This window comes from Ovis canadensis, chromosome X (assembly GCF_042477335.2).
Source record: "Ovis canadensis isolate MfBH-ARS-UI-01 breed Bighorn chromosome X, ARS-UI_OviCan_v2, whole genome shotgun sequence".
NCBI classification, from domain to species: Eukaryota; Metazoa; Chordata; class Mammalia; order Artiodactyla; family Bovidae; genus Ovis; species Ovis canadensis.
Genome location: NC_091727.1, coordinates 50,581,345 through 50,608,097, shown reverse-complemented (window position 1 = coordinate 50,608,097; position 26,753 = coordinate 50,581,345). Strand labels below are relative to the sequence as shown.

Here is a 26,753-nt window from a genome sequence, read left to right as displayed (position 1 = left end):
TAATTTTTTGAATACTGTAGTGCATGTACATTTTTTACATATGTATTTTTGCATCCTTATCCAATTATTTTCATAGGTGAGGTCTCTGAGGCACTTCCAAATAAAGGTGGAAATATTTAAAATATTGATATATATGTTAAAATTGCCTTATAACAACCTACACTTCAAAATTAACATTGGAGGACATTTTCTCAGTTCTCTCTCTCCTGAAGATAAGGCTTATTATTATTTTTCATCTTTTCCAATATAAGACAGAAGAAGAATCTCATTGTTTTAATTTGAATTTCTTTGGTTGCCAGTGAGCTTAATCATTCTTTCATATGCCCATTTGCCATTTGCATTTCTTTTGTAAAATGCAGGTTCCTGCCCAGTCCTCTTCCCTTCTAAGGGTGGTGTTCACCTTTCCCTTTTTGCTTTGTCAGTGCTCTTTATTATTAATTGGGGTCGGTTCGATTCAGGCTTTCACCTGTTCACTTTACTGCCTAATGGAATATATATATGTATATATATTTTTTCTATTAGCTTTTAATGTCCTTTATAGAAGCTTCCTCTCTTTCTTTCCCTCTCTTTTCGCTTGTCTGCTGTTGTCCTTTCGTTTCTTTCTATCTGTTTATCTCTCTCATTTTCTTTTTTTACTACATAAGTTTTTAATTTTGACCAAGTTGCATCTATGATTCTGGGCCTGGCGCCGCCTCAGTAGGGGGAGCAGCGGGGAGGAGAGCGCGGAGCTGGGGGAGGGGAAGGGGCGGGGAGGAGCGGGCGGAGCAGTTGCAGAAGCTGCTGGGAGAGCGCGCGGTGGGATCACACGGCGGCCCGGCGGCGGCGGCGGTGGCGACGGCGGCGGCGGCGGCGGCGGCGACGGCGGCGGCGGCGGCGGCGGCGGCCCAGAGACCGGAGCGCCGATACCGCGGCCCGCGGCCTACACGGAGCCTTCTTTTCACCGGAGGACCAGTGATCCGCAGTCTTCAACACAGAGGTACCGTGCTCCGCGCTCCCCGCCCGGTCCGGCCCAACCTGCTGTGGCAGTGCCTCCTTCTTTCCTCTCTCTCTCTCGCCTGCCGGCGCCTTCCCTGACTGCCTGCGTCACCGCGGCCGCCATGGCTGAGAATGGCGAGAGCAGCGGCCCCCCGCGCCCCTCCCGCGGCTCTGCTGCGGCCCAAGGCCCAGCCTCTACCCAGGCCGAGCCCAAAATCATCAAAGTCACTGTGAAGACCCCCAAAGAGAAAGAGGAGTTCGCAGTGCCCGAGAACAGCTCAGTCCAGCAGTTTAAGGAAGCGATTTCGAAACGCTTCAAATCCCAAACGGATCAGTTAGTGCTGATTTTTGCCGGAAAAATCTTAAAAGATCAGGATACCTTGATCCAACATGGCATCCATGATGGACTGACTGTTCACCTTGTCATCAAAAGCCAGAACCGACCTCAGGGCCAGTCCACACAGCCTAGTAATGCCGCGGGAACTAACACTACCACCGCGTCGACTCCCAGGAGTAACTCCACACCTATTTCCACAAATAGCAACCCGTTTGGGTTGGGGAGTCTTGGAGGACTTGCAGGCCTTAGCAGCCTCGGCTTGAGCTCGACTAACTTCTCTGAGCTCCAGAACCAAATGCAGCAGCAGCTCTTGTCCAGCCCTGAGATGATGATCCAAATCATGGAAAATCCCTTTGTTCAGAGCATGCTTTCGAATCCTGATCTGATGAGGCAGCTCATTATGGCCAATCCACAGATGCAGCAATTAATTCAAAGAAACCCAGAAATCAGTCACCTGCTAAACAACCCAGATATAATGAGGCAGACCCTCGAAATTGCCAGGAATCCAGCTATGATGCAGGAAATGATGAGAAATCAAGACCTGGCTCTCAGCAATCTTGAAAGCATCCCAGGTGGCTACAATGCTTTACGGCGCATGTACACTGACATTCAAGAACCCATGCTGAATGCCGCACAAGAGCAGTTTGGGGGTAACCCATTTGCCTCGGTGGGGAGCAGTTCCTCCTCTGGGGAAGGTACACAACCTTCCCGCACAGAAAATCGTGATCCACTACCCAATCCATGGGCGCCACCACCGGCTACCCAGAGTTCTGCGACCACTAGCACAACAACTAGCAGTGGCAGTGGATCTGGCAGTAGCTCCAGCAGTGCTACCGGAAACACAGTGGCTGCAGCCAATTATGTCGCCAGTATCTTCAGCACCCCAGGAATGCAGAGCTTGCTGCAACAGATAACCGAAAACCCCCAGCTGATCCAGAATATGCTGTCTGCACCATATATGAGAAGCATGATGCAGTCTCTGAGCCAGAATCCAGATTTGGCTGCACAGATGATGCTGAATAGCCCTGTGTTTACTACAAATCCTCAGCTGCAGGAGCAGATGCGTCCACAGCTCCCTACTTTCCTACAGCAGATGCAGAATCCAGAGACGCTATCAGCCATGTCAAACCCAAGAGCAATGCAGGCTTTAATGCAGATCCAGCAGGGGCTACAGACATTAGCCACTGAAGCTCCTGGCCTCATTCCAAGCTTCACTCCAGGTGTGGGGGTGGGGGTGCTGGGAACCGCGATAGGCCCTGTAGGCCCAGTCACACCCATAGGCCCCATTGGCCCCATAGTCCCGTTTACTCCCATAGGCCCCATTGGGCCCATAGGACCCACTGGCCCTGCAGGTCCCCCTGGCTCCACTGGCACAGGCGCCCCCCCTGGGCCTACTGTGTCTAGCGCTGCACCCAGTGAAACCACGAGCCCAATATCGGAATCTGGACCCAACCAGCAGTTCATTCAGCAAATGGTGCAGGCTCTGGCTGGTGCAAATCCTCCGCAGCTGCCAAATCCAGAAGTCAGATTTCAACAACAACTGGAACAGCTCAACGCAATGGGCTTCTTAAACCGGGAAGCAAACTTGCAGGCTCTAATAGCAACAGGAGGCGACATCAATGCAGCCATTGAGAGGCTGCTGGGCTCCCAGCCATCGTAATTACATTTCTGTACCTTGAAAAAATGTATCTTATTTTTGATAATGGCTCTTAAATCTTTAAACACACACAAAATTGTGCTTTACTTTCAGTTTGATTTTTTCAACTCTGTCTAGTTATAAATTTAATATGCATTTTAAGGTGGAGTCCTTTTCTCCCTCTTTGTTTCCTCCCTCCTTCCCTCTCTCCTTCCTTCCCTCCCTTCCTCTGTTTTGAATGGTGAGAATCAATGCTGTTTTACTCAAAGGTGTTGCATGCAAACACTTCTTTATTCTGCATTTATTGTGATTTTTGGAAACAAATCAACCTTTACAGTTGGGTGAACAAGTTTTGTCCTACAGATGTCCAATTTATTTGCATTTTAAACATTAGCCTATGATAGTAATTTAATGTAGAATGAGAATATTAAAAACAGAAACAGATTAACTGAAACTCTATAATTTGTGGTACAATATTGCTTATTGTGATTTTGGCATGTATTTTTGCTAGCAAAATGCTGTAAGATTTATACTATTTGATCTTTTTTGATATATTTGTACACAGTACAGTAAGCACAATTGGAACTGTACATCTCGATAAATTGCAGCAGAATCTCTGAGCAGATATGTATAACCAAAATGAGAAAGAATATAAGAAATATGTCTGGAGCTTGGTATATCTCACAATTTTGTAGAATCTTACAGCATCTTTGATAAACTTCTCAGTGAAAATGTTGATTAGGTAAGTTCAGTTAAAATATAGTAGAAATGTTTATCCTGGTATCTCTAAGTATACATTTAATTGTACAGAAAACAGTGTGATGTGTCAACATTTGCAAATTGATTGTATATGATCTTAATCTTAGTGCAGCCTGAAGGATCAGTATAGTAATGCCAGGAAAGTGCTTTTTTAAGACTTCCTTCTCAGCTTCTCCCATAAAGAGATCCTAATACGCATTTTGATTTGTAATTGGAAATGTAACTTTCACTGAAAGTGTCATGTGATGTTTGCATTACTTTTAACTGCTGTGTATAAAGAAAACTGTATCTTTTGACTCCATCAGTTATTTCTCTTGTGCACAGGGAAAATGCATTAAAAATGACTAAAAAAATAAAAAAATGAATAATTTTTTTTCTTTTTGCCTTCTCTCCATAGGATCATGTTTAGAAGGATTGCCCAACCCCAGGATTATGTAAATCTTGTCCTGTATTTCTCTAGTTTTAATGGTTTACTTTTTTATAAAAGTACCTTTGCCCTGTCTAGAATTATTTTGGTGTATAGATTTAGGTATTTTACCATTTTTCCCTCAAGTTTAGACTGTTGTTACCTAGTATTTATTTCATTGTCCACATCCCCCTCCGTTTGAAATGTCATGTGTGTGTATATATATATATACACACACATATATGCACATATATATATACACGTAGTATATGTGTATATATATATACACACACACATATACACACTTTATTCTGTTTGAATTCTCTTTAGTACCACTGAACATTGTAGCCCCAGTACACCAGCCTGTAGTTATTGAGTAAGAAATATGACTTCATATCTCTTAGGGCACATCCTCCTTTTGATCTCTTTTATTTTTATTTTTCACAATTTTCTACTGATTCCAACAGGTTTATATTACCAGATGAACTTTATAGTTACTAGATAACCACCCCCCCAAATAAATTGGTAATTTGGTTAGCATTGTCTTAAACTGATAGGATAGTGAGAAGTACAGAATTACGATGCTTTCCAGAAACATGATATATTGCCTCACTGAAAAAAAACAAAACACTTTTTACATCTTTCAAGAGTTTTATTTATTTAAGCCACATATAATTTGTAATAAATATATTCCTAGTAATACAGATATATAGGAAACAATTCTGCATTTGGGAGTTCTTACTCAGTGTGTTACCCATGTTGTACATTTTTGCTTTATAAGGGAAGAATGTATTTTCATAGATTAGTTTTAAGTTGACAGCTGACTGAAATCTATTAAAAGGTTTTCAGTTGATCCTTTTGAGTGTTTCCTGGTAATCATATCAATGGTAAAATTATAACGATAGATTATTTTCAAAATTTATAACAGATTCTAACAGCATGGGTTAATTCCTGCTAGAGAAAAAATTAGTGGCAGTGACATTCTTATTTCTCATTTTAACCAGACTATGTTTGCTGCAGCAATTCTAAATTGCATTTTCGAAAAGCCATTTCTCTGGGACATGGTCTAATAAGTTTGCAAAATGCTGTATACTATAGTCCCTCTTGGACAGTCATTATGTAGTAAATTTTGACTAGTATTGTTTTCTTAAAAGGAGTATGTTCTTCAGTTTAAAACAGTAAAAACTATTTAAACTTTTACCTAACTCAGCGTTGCCTAAACTTACTTGAGTTAAGAACTACTTTTCCCCTTTTAAACACAATAACATTCAGCATATCAATATTGCTTAGAACACCAACTGAGTAAATGGTGTTTTATTATTTCACTGCTGTATGAAGCTGTGTGTTTATGGTAATTACAATAACAAAGTCTTCCACAGTAAGTTAAAAAAATTTTATGACATAAATGATTTTATACATCAAATCATATCTACAAAAATAAGCCAATAACATAGAAAATAGCAATAAATCAATAGCCATAGGAAAAAGTGGATGGATGTTTTCTGAGGCCTGGCTCAGACAATTTAGCAGGTAAAATTCTTTCAGGCGTTGAAGGAATTACTCTTGCCAAATGTTTCTCTGCCTTTTAATACGTTTTGTTTTCTCCCTGAAAAAGTCCATGTCTTTATTAATGCTATTTTTTGTTGTATTTTTGCATTCCAGTTTATTAATTTTTATTTGTAACTCTACTCCCTCTTTTAAAAATTTTTTATACTGTTCTTCCTCCATATCTTACGTGATATAATTTCCTCATTATCTTCCAAGTTCGTTTTATAGGCTCTCTTTTTGTTTTGGGTTTTCTGTATTTACTATTAATTCATAATTTATCCATTTATTCATCATTGAATAAGAAGGGTATATCCTAACCTGCTTTCTGTCCCTCCAATAAGAGTTGGGTAATTATCTTATGCTTTCATTATTTAAGTGGTTTTCACCCCCTCCCTAAGCTTACACTAGATGGCTAAAGTGTAAGTTTATAGTACTGACTTTTGATCCAGCAGGATAAAATAGTGGGGAGGGAGCTAGGCTCAGGGGCAATCCCAGCAGGAATGGTTCACCTTAAGATCGCATTCCTCATTTGTTCTTTTGGCCTCTACTTCAGGTGTGTGATGTCATGTATGGTCACCACTTGTGTGTGGCCATTTGCGGTTGGAGTCAGGGAATAGATATACAACATTGAAATAAGTCCTGCTGGTTTATTAATGAGGACTCACGTCAGGTTGAGACCATCTTGTTTAATGATATACCATGGTCAGAGACACCGAATTTGCCTTCTGAAAAGGGGCAGCCTGCTCCAAAATCTCTTCGTGTACAATGTCAAAATAACAACAAGAGGAATAATTCCTGTCAGAGCCTAGCCCAAGGATTGGGATTAGGGTATTAGGAGAGCCCTTTGGCCTGTGTTTCATGTCCACAAGAATACCTCAAATTCAGAATTTTAACATTATTCTCTAATGAATTTATTATTCTAGCCATACAACTAAGACTGACCTGTTAGAAAATGTTCATAATACAGCTTAATTTAGTAAATATACACTTTTAAAACTATGTGGCAATTTTTATATTCCCAACTTGGCATTATTTTATTAAAGAATATATTGGGAGACTTAGATAAAGGAAGTTACTCAGGCTTACCTCAATTTATGAGTGGTTCCCATTCCAATTTTTTCACTGCCTGCCCCCACCTTCAATCCTTGCTCCTTTAAGCTAGATTGTATTAGTGGTTTTCTGCCAGGATTTTCTTGATTTGTAAATAAATCACAAAACTTCAGATTGGTGATATCTTTCAATATGACCCCATCAACATCATGTCTTAAAGAAGTTCCTTGAGAATTCTAATGCCCTTGTTGTTTGTACAGGTTTTGCTCAATTTTTGTTTGCCTGTGGTAATTTCTATTGATTTGTGAGAGAAAGGGCAAGAACTGGGGACCTGTTCCATTGCTACCATCTTCCTACAAGTCTGTTAGGAAACTTAGGGGAGAAACAATTTTCTAAAAATAGAAAGGAGAAAAATGATTTGGCAGACATCAGACTGAAGCCACCTCAAAGAACAACATTGTCAGGTGGTATACATTCTTACCAAGGCTTTAAACATTTTGATATTAATTACCATTGGCAAAAGTTAATTCTAAACCAACACCTCCAAAGTTTGAGTAAGCCACTCTCCAGTAATTTTTTGTCCTGATGTACATAGACAAAATTATTCATCAGATGGATATGTATTGATGCATATAGCTTCAGCTATACTGAGATATCTATGCACAGATTTGGATTCCCTAAACACTTCCAAAATTCAACTTCAGAACTTCTCAGCCCAATGTGAGGATTAGCGAGTTTAAGGTAATTTCAGGGAAGATGCTGTAATTTATTATTAAAAAATAGTTGATGAGCTTGATTACTCAGCTCTAGCATGGATTTCATAAGATTGTTTCTGTCAGATTAAAAGGACAATAATAGCTAATTATTCATGCTTAGGTTCAATTTTCATAGCAATCCTATAAGGTAGTACTACTATTATCTTCCCTAGTTTACAAATAAGGAAATAAACTAAAAGAGGTTAATTTTCTGGGGTCTCATAGCTATTAAGTGATAGGGTCAAAATTTGAACCAAATTCTGAGATTCCAGAGTGTGTACTGAACCAGTTGACTCTTTTGCTCTCCCCTGAACTTATTCAAATATACTAGTCTATTTATAAAAGAGATTTTATTATAAATTATGTACTCACTTGCTTCCTGGGTGTTGTGGCAACATATTAGTTGTTTTTAAATGAAGCATCTCTGCTGCTGTTCACCCTGGTACAGGTTACATAAAAATGCGTGTGTGAGAATCAACTCTGTCATTATCAAAACTGCAATTTGGAGGTTTGGCTTTCTGACTTTTGAGTTATGGCTAATATTTGAGACTATCCTTCAGTACATCTGTCCAGTGTCCTAATACATATGGTATGCCTCCAAATTGGCAATCACATGGGCCACTTGTGCTTCAGCTGCTCTGGAGGATGCCTGCCTTTTTGTTTAGCTGCCTCCCATAGACCTCACAAGGCAATAAACATTGTGTACCTCACCATGGTATTTGGCAGTTTCTCAAAATGCCCTTAAGAGCAAAAATGTAGTAACATGAGCTAGATAATAACAGGCCAGTAGATGGGTTAGTAAATTGAAAGTGTCAAATGATGTGTCAATGTAAACAAGAGGTTTCTAACTTCAGTTCTGTCCCATTGAAGTTATTTTTCTATGACTAGGTATGAAAGTATAGCTTGCCCATCCCATGGCAAATAGTATAGCATTAGAAGGCAGAATAAATGCACTGGATGTCACTAACAAGATCCAAAAGTCCTTAGTAGAATGAAGAAAAAAATATAGACAAATTCAACAGGATTAAGTTGAATAGGATAAAATGTAAAGTCCTGTGCTTGTATCAAAATTTCAGTTAATAAAGGAAAAGGATTATATAGCTTAAAAATAGCATTTGTGAAGAAGGCTCTAGTTTTAATTTACTGTAAGTTTAACATGAGCCCACCATGTGAGCACACAAATGTACTAAAGTCTCAGGCTTCATTAATAGAGGTATGATGTCCAGCACAGGGAAGTCCTTCATAATGTTTTATTCTGTACTTGACCATTCATGTTGGGAGATTTGGATCATTTCAGAGTGCCACAATTAAGATGGACACAGATAACATGAAAAGTGACCGAAATGGTAAATCACTTACAAATAGACCCAGAACAATTTTTAAAAGCTTCAAGAGTGCTTTAGTGTGAAGACTGGGGTTGTGGATATTTTCCTTTAAATAATTGAAGGCCTTGTCAGATAGAAGAGGGGTAACATTTACTTGGGTAGCTCCAGAGGGCAAATCATTTCATATTTTAAAATAAGTCAGATTTTTGGCTTACTTTTAGGAATTTTCTAGCAACAAATTGAAGATACCCTCTTCACTGGAGCTGTTTAAATGGAAGGAAGCCCATTTGCTGGAAATGTTCAAGAATAGTTTTATACATTAGGTAGAACTCTGGATTAGAAGACCTTCAAGATTCCTTCTAAAGCTAATATTTTCCCAATGGACTCTTAAGCTTTTCACTGAATTTGCAAGGTCTGAGTTCAAAGTTGTTCCGAAATGAAGTCATGTTACAAACTTCTATCCTGAATTTCCTACTTCAATAAATTCAAATCAGACAGCACATCTTTGTTGACAACAAATTTAGATAAACTCACTGTTTTATTTCATGATGCTACCATGGGAAAAGGACTCAAATACAATCTTAAAATGAATGTTGGAACATGCTGAGAGCTTGAGGGGAGGAAATAGGAGTGGATGCCTGAAGTTAAAGGATTCTGGTTTGAAAATGAAGATTACAGTGGCATTCTGACCTCCTGTTTCTCTTGATAATATTCTCCTACTTTTGTGATTCACTATGGTGGTTAAAGTGATATGCAGAAGTTGAAATTAACAGTAGTATGTAAGATGTGATATGATAACAGTGTGTGTATCTGTATCAGTTCAGTCACTCAGTCATGTCCAACTCATAAAAAGTTTATTTAAAAACTATCTAGACATAGGAATACATCCAGAAATGGAAGCAGGGGTGTAAGAGAAGCAAGGCAGCCAAGACAATTTTGCTATAGCCTCTGGTCACATGATATGTGGTTAATCCAGGTTAAGGCTCATGGAGAAGGCAAACATCTACATGGGAAATGTATCAGAATTTATCAGTAAAGCGTATGTGGAGGGGACCTTGATTTAGCTGGCAAAAGCAGTTTTACACACATACACACACACACACATTTGAGATTCAATTTACATTTGTTTAATAAGGGAACTGATATGTTTCCACTATGAGGATACTCTTTTCTAGACTCTTTGGAGTCCTAGGGTAACATAAATGATACAAAGCATAATAACTCAAAATATTGATGTCATTTGATGGAATAAAATCCATGGTATCATGTAAAACGTATCAGTACAAATGTTTTTCTGCTCCAAAAGGATCACTCTAACTAAAGAATTATATATGGAATATATATGGAATTCCGTATATATGTATAATATATATGTATGCTGCTGCTGCTGATAAGTCGCTTCAGTTGTGTCCGACTCTGTGCGACCCCATAGACAGCAGCCTGCCAGGCTCCCCCGTCCCTGGGATTCTCCAGGCAAGAACACTGGCGTGGGTTGCCATTTCCTTTCCCAGTGCATGAACATGAAAAGTGAAAGTGAAGTCACTCAGTCGTGCCCAACTCTTAGCGACCCCATGGACTGCTGCCTACCAGGCTCCTCTGTCCATGGGATTTTCCAGGCAAGAGTACTGGAGTGGGGTTCCATTGCCTTCTCCAATATATATGTAATTCCATATATAATTTCTTTCATCAGTGTCTTATAATTCTCTGTGTTCAGTTCAGTCACTCAGTCATGTCCGACTCTTTGTGACCCCATGAATTGTAGCACGACAGGCCTCCCTGTCCATCACCAACTGTCGGAGTTCACTCAGATTCACATTCATCGAGTCAGTGATGCCATCCATACAGTTCTTTTACCTCCTGAGGTAAGTTTATTCCTAGATATTTAATTCTTTATGTTGCAATCGTGAATGAGATTGATTTCTTAATTTCTCTTTCTGATTTTTCATTGGTAGTATATAGAAATGGAAGTGATTTCTGTGTATTGATTTTGTATCCTGTGACTTTTCTAAATTTACTGATTAACTCTAGTAATTTTCTGATGCTATCTTTTGGGTTTTCTGTATACAGTATCATGTCATCTGCAAACAGTGAGAGCTTTACTTCTTTTCTGATGTGGAATCCTTTTTATTTCTTTTTCTTCTCTGATAGCTGTAGCTAGGACTTCCAGAACTATGTTGAATAATAGTGGTTAAAGTGAACACCCTTGTCTTGTTCCTGATCTTAGGGGCAATGCTTTCACTTTTTCACCATTGAGAGTAATGTTTACTGTATGCTGGCTCTTGAGAATCCTGTATGCAGGTCAGAAAGCAACAGTTAGAACTGAACATGGAACAAAAGACTGGTTCCAAATAGGAAAAGGAGTACATCAAGGCTGCATATTGTCACTGTGCTTATTTAACGTATATGCAGAGTACATCAAGAGAAATGCTAGGCTGGATGAAGCACAAGCTGGAATCAAGATTGACAGGAGAAATATCAATAACCTCAGATATGCAGATGACAGCACCCTTATGGCAGAAAGTGAAGAAGAACTAAAGAGCCTGTTGATGAAAGTGAAAGAGGAGAGAATGTTGACTTAAAGCTCAACATTCAGAAAACTAAGATCATGGCATCCGGTCCCATCATTTCGTGGACAATAGATGGGGAAACAGTGGAAACAATGTCTGACTATATTTTTTGGGCTCCAAAATCACTGTAGATTGTAATTGCAGGCATGAAATTAAAAGATGCTTACTCCTTGGAAGGAAAGTTATGACCAACCTAGACAGCATATTAAAAAGCAGAGACATTACTTTGTCAACAAAAGTCCATCTAGTCAAGGCTATGGTTTTTCCAATAGTCATGTATGGATGTGAGAGTTGGACTGTGAAGAAGGCTGAGCACCGAAGAATTGATGCTTTTGAACTGTGGTGTTGGAAAAGACTCTTGAGAGTCCCTTGGACTGCAAGGAGATCCAACCAGTCCATCCTAAAGGAGATCAGTCCTGGGTGTTCATTGGAAGGACTGATGTTGAAGCTGAAACTCCAATATTTTGGCCACCAGATGAGAAGAGCTGAATCATTTGAAAAGACCCTGGTGTTGGAGAAAATTGAAGGCAAGAGGAGAAGAGGACAACAGAGGATGAGATGTTTAGATGGCATCACCGACTCAATGGACAGGAGTTTGGGTAAACTCCAGGAGTTGGTAATGGACAGAGAGGCCTCGTGAGCTGTGGTTCATGAGGTCTCAGAGTCAGACACGACTGATTGACTGAACTGAACTGAATTATCATATATGGCCTTTACTATGTTGAGGTAGTTTCCTTCTATGCCCATTTTCTGAAGAGTTTTAATAATGAATGGGTGCTGAATTTTGTCAAAGGCTTTTTGTGCATCTATTGAGATGATCACATGATTTTTATCTTTCAATTTGTTAATATGGTGTATCACATTATTTGATTTGCATATATTGAAGAATCTTTGCATTCCTGGAATAAACCCAACTTGATCATGGTGTATGAGCTTTTTGATATGTTGCTGAATTCTGTTTACTATTATTTTGTTGAGGATATTTGCATCTATGTTCATTAGTCATATTGGCCTCCAGGTTTCTTTTTTGTGTTGTCTTTGTCAGGTTTTGGTATCAGGGTGATGGTGGACTCATAGAATGAGTTTGCAAGTGTTCCTTCTGCAATTTTTAGAAACAGTTTTAGAAGGATAGACATTAGCTCTTCTCTAAATGTTTGGTAGAATTCTCCTGTGAAACCATCTGGTCCTGGGCTTTTGTTTTCTGGGAGATTTTTGATCACAGCTTCGATTTCAGCGCTTGTAATTGGGTTGTTCATAATTTCCATTTCTTCCTGGTTCAGTCTTGAAAGATTGAACATTTCTAAGAATCTGTTGATTTCTTCCAGGTTATCCACTTTATTGCCATATAGTTGTTCATAATAGTCTCATAATCCTTTGTATTTCTGCATTGTCTGTTGTAACCTCTCCTTTTCATTTCTAATTTTGTTGATTTGATTCTTCTCTCTTTTTTCCTTGATGAGTCTGGCTAAAACTTTGTCAATTTTGTTTATCTTCTCAAAGAACCAGCTTTTAGTTTTATTAATTTTACTATTGTTTCATTCATTTATTTCTGCATAGATCTTTATGATTTCTTTCCTTCTAAAAATTTTGAGGTTTCTTTGTTCTTCTTTATCCAGTTTTTAGGTGAAAAGTTAGGTTGTCTCTTCTATATTTTTCTTGTTTCCTGAGGTAGGATTGTATTGCTATAGACTTCCCTCTTAGCACTGCTTTTGCTCCATCCTATAGGTTTTGAGTTGTCGTGTTTTCATTGTCATTAGTAGAAAATTTTTTATTTCCCTTTTGATTACTTCACTAACCTGTTGGTTATTTAGAACATGTTGTTTAATCTCCATATGTTTGTGTTTCTTACAGTTATTTTTCTTGTAATTGATATCTAGTCTTATAGAATTGTTGTCAGAGAAGATGATTGATACTATTTCAATTTTCTTAAACTTACTGAGCTTTGATTTGTGACCCAAGATGTGGTCTACCCTGGAGAATGTTCCATGTGCACTTAGAAGGTGTATTCTTCTGTATTCGGGTGGAATTTCCTGAAGATATCAATGAGATCCATCTCATCTAATGCATCATTTAAAACTTGTGTTTCCTTATTAATTTTCCATTTTGATGATCTGTCCATTGGTGTGAGTGGGGTGTTAAAGTCTCCTACTATTATTGTGTTACTGTCAATTCTCCTTTTACGTCTGTTAGTGTAGGTCTTATGTATTGAGGTGCTCCTATGTTGGGTGCATAGACTTTTTAAATTTTTTTAAAATTTAAAATTATTTATTTTAATTGGAGGCTAATTACTTTACAATATTATATTTGTTTTGACATATATCAACATGAATCCACCATGGGTGTACACATGTTCCCCATCCTGAACCCCCTTCCCACCTCCCTCCCCATACCATCCCTCTGGGTCATCCCAGTGCACCAGCCCCAAGCATCCTGTATCCTTCATCAAACCTGGACTGGCGATTCATTTCATATATGATATTATACATGTTTCAGTGACATTCTCCCAAATCATCCCACCCTCTTCCTCTCCCACAGAGTCCAAAAGACTGTTCTATACATCTGTGTCTCTTTTGCTGTCTCACATACAGGGTTATTGTTACCATCTTTCTAAATTCCATATATATGTATTAGTATACTGTATTGGTCTTGTTTTTGTTGACAGTATAGAGCTTTTCCTTTTTTGGCTGCAAATAATATAATCAATCTGATTTTGGTGTTGACCATCTGGTGATGTCCATGTGTAGAGTCTTCTCTTATGTTGTTGGAAGAGGGTATTTGCTATGATCAGTGCATTTTCTTGGCAAAACTCTGTTATAGTCTTTGTCCTGCTTCATCCCATATTCCAAGGCCAAATTTACCTGTTACTCCAGGTGTTTCTTGACTTCCTACTTTTGCATTCCAGTCCCCTATAATGAAAAAGACATCTTTTATGGGTGTTAGTTCTAAAAGGTCTTGTAGGTCTTCATAGAACCGTTCAACTTCAGTTTCTTCAGCGTTACTGGCCGGGGCATAGATTTGGATTACTGTGATATTGAATGGTTTGCCTTGGAAACGAACAGAGATCATTCTGTCGTTTTTGAGATTGCATCCAAGTACTGCGTTTCAGACTCTTTGGTTGACCACGATGCCTACTCCATTTCTTCTGAGGGATTCCGGCCCGCAGTAGTAGATATAATGGTCATCTGAGTTAAATTCACCCATTCCAGTCCATTTTAGTTCGCTAATTCCTAGAATGTTGATGTTCCCTCTTGCCATCTCTTGTTTGACCACTTCCAATTTGCCTTGATTCATGGACCTGACATTCCAGGTTCCTATGCAATATTGCTCATTACAGCATCAGACCTTGCTTCTATCACCAGTCACATCCAAAACCGGGTATTGTTTTTGCTTTGGCTCCATCCCTTCATTCTTTCTGGAGTTATTTCTCCACTGATCTCCAGTAGCATATTGGGCACCTACTGACCTGGGGAGTTCCTCTTTCAGTATCCTATCATTTTGCCTTTTCATACTGTTCATGGGGTTCTCAAGGCAAGAATACTGAAGTGGTTTGCCATTCCCTTCTCCAGTGGACTGCATTGAGTCAGACCTCTCCACCATGTGGTGTTGGAGAAGACTCTTGAGAGTCTCTTGGACTGCAAGGAGATCCAACCAGTCCATTCTGAAGGAGATCAGCCCTGGGATTTCTTTGGAAGGAATGATGCTGAAGCTGAAACTCCAGTATTTTGGCCACTTCTTGCAAAGAGTTGACTCATTGGAAAAGACTCTGATGCTGGGAGGAATTAGGGGCAGGAGGAAGAGGGGACGACGGAGAATGAGATGGCTGAATGGCATCACTGACTCAATGGACATGAGTCTGAGTGAACTCCGGGAGTTGGTGATGGATAGGGAGGCCTGGCGTGCTGTGATTCATGGGGTTGCAAAGAGTCAGACTTGACTGAGCGACTGAAATGAACTGAACTGAACTGATACTGTGTTAATGTTTTTCTTTCTGGCTTACTTCACTCTGTATTAGAGGTTCCAGTTTCATCCACCTCATTAGAACTGATTCAAATGCATTCTTTTTAATGGCTGATTAATACTCCATTGTGTTTATGTACAGAGCTTTCTTATCCATTCATCTGCTTTTGTATATCTAGGTTGCTTCCATGCCCTGGCTATTATAAATAGTGCTGCAATGAACATTGGGGTACATGTGTCTCTTTCAATTCTGGTTTACTCGGTGTGTACGCCCAGCAGTGAGATTGCTGGGTCATAAGGCAGTTCTATTTCCAGTTTTTAAAGGAATCTCCACACTGTTCTCCATAGTGGCTGTACTAGATTGCATTCCCACTAACAGTGTAAGAGTATTCCCTTTTCTCCACACCCTCTCCAGCATTTATTGCTTGTAGACTTTTGGATCGCAGCCATTCTGACTGGTGTGAAATGGTACCTCATTGTGATTTTGATTTGCATTTCTCTGATAATGAGTGATGTTGAGCATCTTTTCATGTGTTTGTTAGCCATCTGTGTGTCTTCTTTGGAGAAATGTATATTTAGTTCTTTGGCCCATTTTTTGATTGGGTCATTTATTTTTCTGGAATTGAGCTGCAGTAATTGCTTGTATATTTTTGAGATTAGTTGTTTGTCGGTTGCTTAATTTGCTATAGATATTTACAATTGTTATGTCTTGCCCTTGGGAATGACAACCCACTCCAGTACTCTTGCCTGGAAAATCCCATAGATGCAGGAGCCTGGTAGGCTGCAGTCCATGGGGGCGCCCAGAGTTGAACACGACTGAAGCGACTTAGCAGCAGCAGCTCTTGGATTGATCCCTTGATCATTATGTAGTGTCCTTTCTTATCTCTTGTAATCTTTATTTTATGGTCTTTTTGTCTGACATGAGGATTGCTACTCCAACTTTCTTTTGCTTCCCGTTTGCATGGAATATATTTTCCATCCTCTCACTTTCAGTCTGTGTGTGTCTTTTGGTCTGAAGTGGGTTTCCTGTAGACAGCATGTGTATGGGTTTTGCTTTTTGTATTCATTCAGCCAGTCTGTGTCTTCTGGTTGTAGCATTTAGTCCATTTACATTTAAAGTAATTATTGATATATATGTTCCTATTGCTATTTTCTTAATTGTTTCACGTTGATTATTTAGATCTTTTTTCTCATCTTGTATTTCTTGGTTATATAAGTCCGTTTAACATTTGTTGTAAAGCTGGTTTGTTGGTACTGAATCCTCTTAACTTTTGCTTGTCTGAAAAGCTTTTTATTTCTCCATTAATCTTGAATGAGATCTTTGCTGGGTATAGTAATCTTGTTTGTAGATTTTTTCCCTTTCTGTACTTTAAATATATACTGCCATTATCTTTTGGCCTACAGAGTTTCTTCTGAAAGATCAGCTGTTAAATGTATGGGGCTTCCCTTGTCTGTTACTTGTTGTTTCTCCTTTGCTGCTTTTAATGTTCTTTTTTTGTGCTTAGTCTTTGTTAGTTTGATTAGTATGTGCCTTGGGGTGTTTCTCCTTGGGTTTGTCCTTTATGGGACTCCTTGTGCCTCTTGGGCTTGATTGACTATTTCCTTTTCCATGTTGGGAAATTTTCAACTATAATCTCTTCAAAAATTTTCTCATATACTTTCTTTTTCTCTTCTTCTTCTGGGACCCCTATAATTCAAATGTTGGTGCATTTTATATTGTCCCAGATGTCTTGGAGACTGTCCTCAGATATTTTCATTCTTGTTACTTTATTCTGCTCTTCAGAAGTTATTTCCACCGTTTTATCTTCCAGATCACTGATTCATTCTTCTGCTTCAGATATTCTGCTATTGATTCCTTCTAGAGTGTTTTTAATTTCAGGAGTTGTGTTGTTTGTCACTGCATGTTTATTCTTTAATTCTTCTAGGTCTTTGTTAATTGATTCTTGAATTTTCCCTATTTTGTTTTCAAGGTTTTGGATCATCTTTACTATTATTATTCTGAATTCCTTTTTTAGGTAATTTGCCTATTTTCTCTTCACTTTTTTGGACTTCTGTGTTTCTAGTTTGTTCCTTCATTTGTGTAGTATTTCTCTGCCATTTCATTTTTTTTTTTTAAACTTGTAGTGTTTGAGATCTCCTTTTCCCAGTCTTCAAGGTTGAATTCCTTTTTCCTTTTGGTTTCTTCCGTCCTACGTTTGGTCCAGTGGTTTTTATTAAGCTTCCTATAAGGTGAGATTTATGCTGAGTTTTTGTTTGTTTGTTTTCCTTTGATGGACATGGCTGAATGAGGTGCTAATCGTTTCTCCTGATGATTGTATTTGTATTTTTGTTTTGTTTATTGTTTAGATGAGGCATCCTGCACCGGGTGCTACTGGTGGTTGGGTGTTGCTGGGCCTTGTATTCTAGTGGTTTCCTTTGTGTGAGTTTTCACTATTTGATACCCCCTAGGGCTGGTTCTCTGGTAGTCTCAGGTCCTGGAGTCAGTGGTCCCACTCCAGAGGCTCAGGGCTTGATTTATCAAGAAGAGTTTAGTTCTGTGATGTCTGAGGTTTGACTCTTCTATATCTTCTGAGATTGGAATTCAGGGATATTCAACAAGATGGCCTGGGTTTATTAGCAAAACCTCTTTTCTTATCCAGTTCTCCTTTTTTTTTATTTTTCAACTTTTCCTTTGTGCTTCTTGTAGTTTTACTTGCTCATAGGGTGCTGCATGCGGCGACCTCCACCTTGTGCTCAGACCACAGTTACAAGTATGAAGGGCCGAGGCTGACCCATGCAGTTTGGGTGTGTGCTGAAGCACTGTGCACAGCACTGCAACTCAAGATAGCAATGGTAGGCCTTGCACCAATGATTTTTTTTTAAAATGAACAGTTCAATTCAGTTCAGTCGCTCAGTCATGTCCAACTCTTTGCAACCCCATGCAGCATGCCAGGCCTCCCTGTCCATCACCGATTCCCAGAGTTCACTCAGACTCATGTCCATCAAGTCGGTGATGTCATCCAGTCATCTCATCCTCTGTTGTCCCCTTCTCCTCCTGCCCCCAATCCCTCCCAGCATCAGAGTCTTTTCCAATGTGTCAACTCTTCGCATGAGGTGGCCAAAGTACTGGAGTTTCAGCTTTAGCATCATTCCTTCCAAAGAACAAATCCACATAAATGAGCCCACAGATAAAGAAACAAATATTACTACCTACCCAGAAGCCTCTCATGCCCCTTCCAGTTATTGTCTCCTGGGTTACCTTTATTTTGATCTCTAACCAAAGTTTTGCCTGTTTTTGAACTTTATATAAAAGGAATAATCAATTATTTATTTTTGTGTCTAGCTTCATATAATCACCATTATGTTTGTGAGATCATTCATGTTGTTGAAACTGGGTGCATTGACTTTTGTTGAGGTGAAAATCACATAACATAAAACCGACCATTTTAAAGTGCCATGTGTGTCAGTGATATTTAGTGTATTCAATATTGTGTAACCATCTTATCTATCTCATTCCAAAATATTCTTGTCACTCCAAAAGGAAATTCTCTATCCATTAACCAGTATCTCCCCCTTCCCCATTCCCCTCCTACCTCTGGAAGCTATTGGTTTGTGTTCAGTCTCTATGGATTTGCATATTTTGGATGTTTTATATCAACTTTTTGGTTAGTTGCTAAAGTCATGTCTGACTCTTTCGTGACCCCATTGTCTGTAGCTTGACAGACTCCTCCGTCCATGGGATTTCCCAGGGAAGAATTCTGGAGTGAGTTGTTATTTCCCCCTCCAGGGGATCTTCCTGACCCACAAATCAAACCTGAGTCTCCTGCAGTAGAAGGTGGATTTTTTTACCACTGAGCCACCAGGGAAGTTCTTCATATCAGTGGAATCATATAAACTGTGATTTTTTTTATGTTTGGCTTCTTTTCACTTAATGTTTCAAGATTCATTCACACTGTAGCAAGAATTCATTTTTATAGCTAAATATTCCATCATATTGATGTATAATACTTTCTTTGTATATGAATCAGTGTAATGATGGGAATTTGGATGGTTTCAACCTTTTAGCTATTGTGAATAGTGCTGCTATGAACATTTGTGTGTACATTTTTATTTGAACACTTGCTTTAAATTCTTTTGGGTATATAACTAAGGGTGGAATTCCTGGGCCATATGGGAATTCTTAGCTCAACTTGTTGGGAAGCTACCAGAATATTCAACAGTGCCTGCATCCATTTACCTCCCCAATAGCAATGTCAAGGGTTCAAATCCCTCCACATCCTTGCCAGTATTTGCTATTTTTCATGGTTTCTGTTTTTAACAATCCTAATGGATGTGAAAGATATCTAATTGTAGGTATGATTTGCATTTATGACTAATAAATAATGACTAATGATATTGAACATTTTTTCATGTGTGTTTTGGCAAACCTAGACAGTGTATTAAAAATCAGACATTACTTTGCCAACAGAGGTCCATATATTCAAAACTATGGTGTTTCCAGTAGTCATGTATGGAAGAGAGTTGGACCATAAAGAAGGCTGAGTGCTGAGGAATTAATGCTTTGGAACTGTGGTGTTGGAAAAGACTCTTGAGAGTCCTTTGGACTACAAGAAGATCAAACCAGTCAATCCTAGAGGAAATCAATCATGAATATTCATCAGAAGGACTGATGCTGAAGCTGAAGCTCCAATACTTTGGCCACCTGATATGAAGAGAAAATTCACTGGAAAAGACCCTGATCTTGGGAAAAATTGAAGGCAGAAGAAGACGACGACAGAGGATGAGGTGGTTGGATGGCATCACCAATGCAGTGGACGTGAGTTTGAGCAATTTCTGAGAGATGATGAAGGACAGAAAAGCCTGGCGTGCTGCAGTCCATGGAGTCACAAAGAGTCAGGCACAACTGAGCAACTGAACAACAACAGCAATATCCTCTTCACAGAAACATCTATTGAAGTCCTTTGCCTATTTTTAAATTTGATTGTCTCTTTTGTTTTTGACTTATAAGAGTTCTTTGTATATTCACTGAATATGAGACCATTATTAGATATTTGATTGTATTAGTTTGCTAGTGCTGCCATAATAAAATAATACTACAGACTAGGTATTTTAAGGAACAAAATTTTACCTTTGTACAGTTCTGGAGGCTTGAAGTCTGAGATCAAGCTGTCAGGATGTTTGATTTCTTAAGGCCTCTTTCCTCAGCGTACAAATGGCTACCTCCTCACTGTGTCCTCACCGTACACTTCCTTGTATGCTCACATTCTTGGTGGTTCTTTTTATGTGTCCTGGTCTCTTTTTATAAGGACACTAGCTATATTGGATTAGGACATACTTTAAGGACGTCAGTTTAAGTCAATCATGACTATAAAGGCCCATGGACTTCCTTGGTTGCTCAGTGGTAAAGAATCCACCTTCCAATGAAGGAGACATAGGTTCGATACCTGGGTTGGGAAGATCCCCTAGAGAAGGAAATGGGAACCCACTTCAGTATTCTTGCCTTGGAAATTCCATGGACAGAGGAGCCAAATCTATTGTCATGAAGTTTTTTCCTATGTTTTCCTCCAAGAGTTTTACTTTTAGCTCTTATGTTTAGGTCATTGATATGATTTGAGTTCATTTCTTAATATTAATATGATGTCAGGTGAAGTTACAACTTCATTTTTCTTTCTTTCTTTTTTCTTGAATTTGATTATCCAGTTTTTCCTGCACAATTTGTTGAAAAGACTATTCTTGCTCTATTAAATGGTCTTGGAACTTATGTTGAAATTATTTGACCAGTGTGTGAGATTTAATTTTGGTCTCCTTTGTTAAATTAATGTATTTATTTTAATTGGAGGCTAATTACTTTACAGTATTGTAGTGGTTTTTGCCATAGATTGACATGAATCAGCCATGGGTGTACATGTGTTCCCAGTCCCATCCCTCAGGGTCATCCCAGTGCTCCGGCCCTGAGCACCCTGTCTCATGCATCAAACCTGAACTGGTAATCTATTTCACATATGGTAATATACATGTTTCAAAGCTAGTCTCTCAAATCATCCCACCCTCGCCTTCTCTCACAGAGTCCAAAAGTCTCTTCTTTACATCTGTGTCTCTTCTGCTGTCTCGCATATAGGGTCATCATTACCATCTTTCTAAATTCCATATATATGCATTAATATACTGTATTGGTGTTTTTCTTTCTGACTTACTTCATTCTATATAATAGGCTCCAGTTTAATCCACCTCATTAGAACTGATTTAAATATATTCTTTTTTAATAGCTGAGTAATATTTCATTGTGCATATGTACCACAGCTTTCTTATCCATTTGTCTGCAGATGGACATCTAGGTTGCTTCCATGTCCTAGCTATTATAAACAGCACTGCGATGAACATTGGGCCACAGGTGTCTCTTTCAATTCTGGTTTCCTCGGTGTATATGCCCAGCAGTGGGATTACTGGGTCATATGGGAGTTTTATTTCCAGTTTTTTAAGGAATCTCCACACTGTTCTCCATAGTGGCTATACTAGTTTGTATTCCCACCAACAGTGGTCACTTTACTGTAGTCTATTGGTCTATTTATGAGTCTTTGGTGCCAGTTGTTGTTGTTGTTTCTGGTCAGTCTCTCAGTCGTGTCCAAATCTTTTCAACCCCATAAACTGCAGTACGCCAGGCTTACCTGTTTTTCACTTGTCATCTTTTTGCCTTTTCTTTGTGCTCATGGGGTTCCCAAGGCAAGAATATTGAAGTGGTTCACCATTCTCTTCTCCAATGATTGGTGCCAGTACCACACTGTTTTGATTACTGTAGCTTTGTAGTAAATTTTAAAATTAAGAAGTGTTGAAATCTCCAGCTTTTCTAAAAAATTGTTTTGACTATTTGGGATCCTTTGAAATTCCATATAAATTTTAGGATGTGTTTTTTTATATACACAAAGATGGCATCATTGGGAATTTTATAGAAATTACTTTTAATCTACAGATAGTTTGGGGTAGAATTGACATCATAACAATATTAAACCTTCTAATCCATAAGAATGGAGTGTTTCCTATTTATATAGTTTTTCTTTAATTTCTTTCAGCAATGTTTTGTATGTTTAGGTGCACAAGTCTTTCATTTCCTTGGTTATATTTATTCCCAAGTATTTTATTATTTTGTCTGTGTTTCTAAAATGACTTGTATCTTAATTTTATTTTTGGATTCTTCATTGTTACTGTATACATCTTTTTTTTTTTAAATTTCATTTTACTTTTTAAAAAAAAATTATTTATTTATTTATTTATTTTAAAATCTTTAATTCTTATATGCGTTCCCAAACATGAACCCCCCTCCCACCTCCCTCCCCATAACATCTCTCTGGGACATCCCCATGCACCAGCCCCAAGCATGCTGTATCCTGCGTCAGACATAGACTGGTGATTCAATTCTTACATGATAGTATACATGTTAGAATGTCATTCTCCCAAATCATCCCACCCTCTCCATCTCCCTCTGAGTCCAAAAGTCCGTTATACACATCTGTGTCTCTTTCCCTGTCTTGCATACAGGGTCATCATTGCCATCTTCCTAAATTCCATATATATGTGTTAGTATACTGTATTGGTGTTTTTCTTTCTGGCTTACTTCACTCTGTACAATCGGCTCCAGTTTCATCCATCTCATCAGAACTGATTCAAATGAATTCTTTTTTATGGCTGAGTAATACTCCATTGTGAATATGTACCACAGCTTTCTTATCCATTCATCTGCTGATGGACATCTAGGTTGTTTCCATGTCCTGGCTATTATAAACAGTGCTGCAATGAACATTGGGGTACATGTGTCTCTTTCAATTCTGGTTTCCTTGGTGTGTATGCCCAGAATTGGGATTGCTGGGTCATAAGGTAGTTCTATTTGCAATTTTTTAAGGAATCTCCACACTGTTCTCCATAGTGGCTGTACTAGATTGCATTCCCACCAACAGTGTAGGAGGGTTCCCTTTTCTCCACACCCTCTCCAGCATTTATTGCTTGCAGATTTTTGGATCGCAGCCATTCTGACTGGTGTGAAGTGGTACCTCATTGTGGTTTTGATTTGCATTTCTCTAATAATGAGTGATGTTGAGCATCTTTTCATGTGTTTGTTAGCCATCCGTATGTCTTCTTTGGAGAAATGTCTATTTAGTTCTTTGTCTCATTTTTTGATTGGGTCGTTTATTTTTCTGGAATTGAGCTGCAGAAGTTGCTTGTATATTTTTGAGATTAGTTGTTTGTCAGTTGCTTCACTTGCTATTATTTTCTCCCATTCAGAAGGCTGTCTTTTCACCTTGCTTATATTTTCCTTTGTTGTGCAGAAGCTTTTAATTTTAATTAGATCCATTTGTTTATTTTTGCTTTTATTTCCAGAATTCTGGGAGGTGGATCATAGAGGATCCTGCTGTGATTTATGTCTGAGAGTGTTTTGCCTATGTTCTCCTCTAGGAGTTTTATAGTTTCTCATCTTACATTTAGATCTTTAATCCATTTTGAGTTTATTTTTGTGTGCGGTGTTAGGAAGTGATCTAGTTTCATTCTTTTACAAGTGGTTGACCAGTTTTCCCAGCACCACTTGTTAAAGAGATTGTCTTTACTCCATTGTATATTCTTGCCTCCTTTGTCAAAGATAAGGTGTCCATATGTGTGTGGATTTATCTCTGGGCTTTCTATTTTGTTCCATTGATCTATATGTCTGTCTTTGTGCCAGTACCATACTGTCTTGATAACTGTGGCTTTGTAGTAGAGCCTGAAGTCAGGCAAGTTGATTCCTCCAGTTCCATTCTTCTTTCTCAAGATTGCTTTGGCTATTCGAGGTTATTTGTATTTCCATACAAATCTTGAAATTATTTGTTCTAGTTCTGTGAAAAATGTGGCTGGTAGCTTGATAGGGATTGCATTGAATTTGTAAATTGCTTTGGGTAGTATACTCATTTTCACTATATTGATTCTTCCGATCCATGAACATGGTATATTTCTCCATCTATTAGTGTCCTCTTTGATTTCTTTCATCAGTGTCTTATAGTTTTCTATATATAGGTCTTTAGTTTCTTTAGGTAGATATAGTCCTAAGTATTTTATTCTTTTCGTTGCAATGGTGAATGGAATTGTTTCCTTAATTTCTTTTTCTACTTTCTCATTATTAGTGTATAGGAATGCAAGGGATTTCTGTGTGTTGATTTTATATCCTGCAACTTTACTATATTCATTGATTAGCTCTAGTAATTTTCTGGTGGAGTCTTTAGGTTTTTCCATGTAAAGGATCATATCATCTGCAAACAGTGAGGGTTTTACTTCTTCTTTTCCAATTTGGATTCCTTTTATTTCTTTTTCTGCTCTGATTGCTGTCGCCAAGACTTCCAGAACTATGTTGAATAGTAGCGGTGAAAGTGGACACCCTTGTCTTGTTCCTGACTTTAGGGGAAATGCTTTCAATTTTTCACCATTGAGGATAATGTTTGCTGTGGGTTTGTCATAGATAGCTTTTATTATGTTGAGGTATGTTCCTTCTATTCCTGCTTTCTGGAGAGTTTTTATCATAAATGGATGTTGAATTTTGTCAAAGGCCTTCTCTGCATCTATTGAGATAATCATACGGTTTTTATTTTTCAATTTGTTAATGTGGTGAATTACATTGATTGATTTACGGATATTGAAGAATCCTTGCATCCCTGGGATAAAGCCCACTTGGTCATGGTGTATGATCTTTTTAATGTGTTGTTGGATTCTGATTGCTAGAATTTTGTTGAGGATTTTTGCATCTATGTTCATCAGTGATATTGGCCTGTAGTTTTCTTTTTTTGTGACATCTTTGTCAGGTTTTGGTATTAGGGTGATGGTGGCCTCATAGAATGAGTTTGGAAGTTTACCTTCCTCTGCAATTTTCTGGAAGAGTTTGAGGTGGATAGGTGTTAGCTCTTCTCGAAATTTTTGGTAGAATTCAGGTGTGAAGCCGTCTGGACCTGGGCTTTTGTTTGCTGGAAGGTTTTTGATTACAGTTTCAATTTCCGTGCTTGTGATGGGTCTGTTAAGATTTTCTATTTCTTCCTGGTTCAGTTTTGGAAAATTGTACTTTTCTAAGAATTTGTCCATTTCTTCCACGTTGTCCATTTTATTGGCATACAACTGCTGATAGTAGTCTCTTATGATCCTTTGTATTTCTGTGTTGTCTGTTGTGATCTCTCCATTTTCATTTCTAATTTTATTGATTTGATTTTTCTCCGTTTGTTTCTTGATGAGTCTGGCTAATGGTTTGTCAATTTTATTTATCCTTTCAAAGAACCAGCTTTTGGCTTTGTTGATTTTTGCTATGGTCTCTTTTGTTTCTTTTGCATTTATTTCTGCCCTAATTTCTGTATACATCTTGTGTCATTTTCTAAATTCACTTATTAGCACTACTAATCTTTTTATGAAATCTTTGTGATTTTCTCTTTGCAAGATCATTTCTTAAGTGAATATAGTTTTACTTCTTCATTTACAATTTGGATATCTTTTATTTCTTTTATTTTCTAATTGATCCAGCTAGAACTTCAATACTGTGTTTAATGGAAGTGAAGAATAGGAATTCTTATCTTGTTTTTGACTATGAGGTTACTTGTGGGTTTTTATATAATTTTTTTATCATGTTAAATAAGTTTCCTTCTATTCATCATTTGTTGCATGCTTTTATCATGATAGAGTGTTAAATTTTGTCAAATATTTTTTCTGCAACAAGTGAGATTATTGTGTTTGTTTCACATCAACTTCCCCATTTTCTTAGCATCAGTTCAGTTTAGTTCAGTTCAGTCACTCAGTCATGTCCGACTCCTTGCAACCCCATGAATCACAGCATGCCAGGCCTCCCTGTACATCACCAACTCCCGGAGTCCACTCAAACCCAGGTCCATCGAGTTGGTGATGCCATCCAGCCATCTCATCCTCTGTCGTCCCCTTTTCCTCCTGTCCCCAATCCCTCCCAGCATCAGAGTCTTTTCCAATGAGTCAACTCTTCACCTGAGGTGGCCAAAGTACTGGAGTTTCAGCTTTAGTATCATTCCTTCCAAAGAACACCCAGGGCTGATCTCCTTCAGAATGGACTGGTTGGATCTCCTTGCAGTCCAAGGGACTCTCAGGAGTCTTCTCTAACACCACAGTTCAAAAGCATTAATTCTCCAGCACTCAGCTTTCTTCACAGTCCAACTTTCTCATCCATACATGACCACTGGAAAAACCATAGCCTTGACTAGATGGACCTTTGTTGGCAAAGTAATGTCTCTGCCTTTCAATATGCATATTACTGTCTAATTTTGTATTTTAAAAATAAATTTATTTATTTTAATTGGAGGATCATTGTCATCTATTTACATATAGCAATATACATGTTTCAATGCTATTCTCTCAAATTTTCTTTTGATGTGTTTATCTGACTGTTAACAGAGGAATACTGGCTTCATAGATTGAGTTAGGAAGTGTTCCTTCCTATT

General features: G+C 38.4%; 1 protein-coding gene across 1 annotated transcript; it reads left to right on the top strand.

The window, feature by feature from the left end:
* The first annotated feature begins 753 nt into the window (after positions 1-753).
* Positions 754-4,068, top strand: UBQLN2 (ubiquilin 2). The gene has a single exon (XM_070289973.1). The coding sequence runs from the start codon at positions 1,098-1,100 to the stop codon at positions 2,970-2,972; it is 1,875 nt and encodes a 624-aa protein (XP_070146074.1). The 5' UTR covers positions 754-1,097; the 3' UTR covers positions 2,973-4,068.
* Positions 4,069-26,753: the final 22,685 nt, after the last annotated feature.

Coding starts and splice junctions, on each gene's coding strand:
- UBQLN2 (XM_070289973.1), top strand. CDS start 1,098: ATGGCTGAGAATGGCGAGAGCAGCGGCCCCCCGCGCCCCTCCCGCGGC.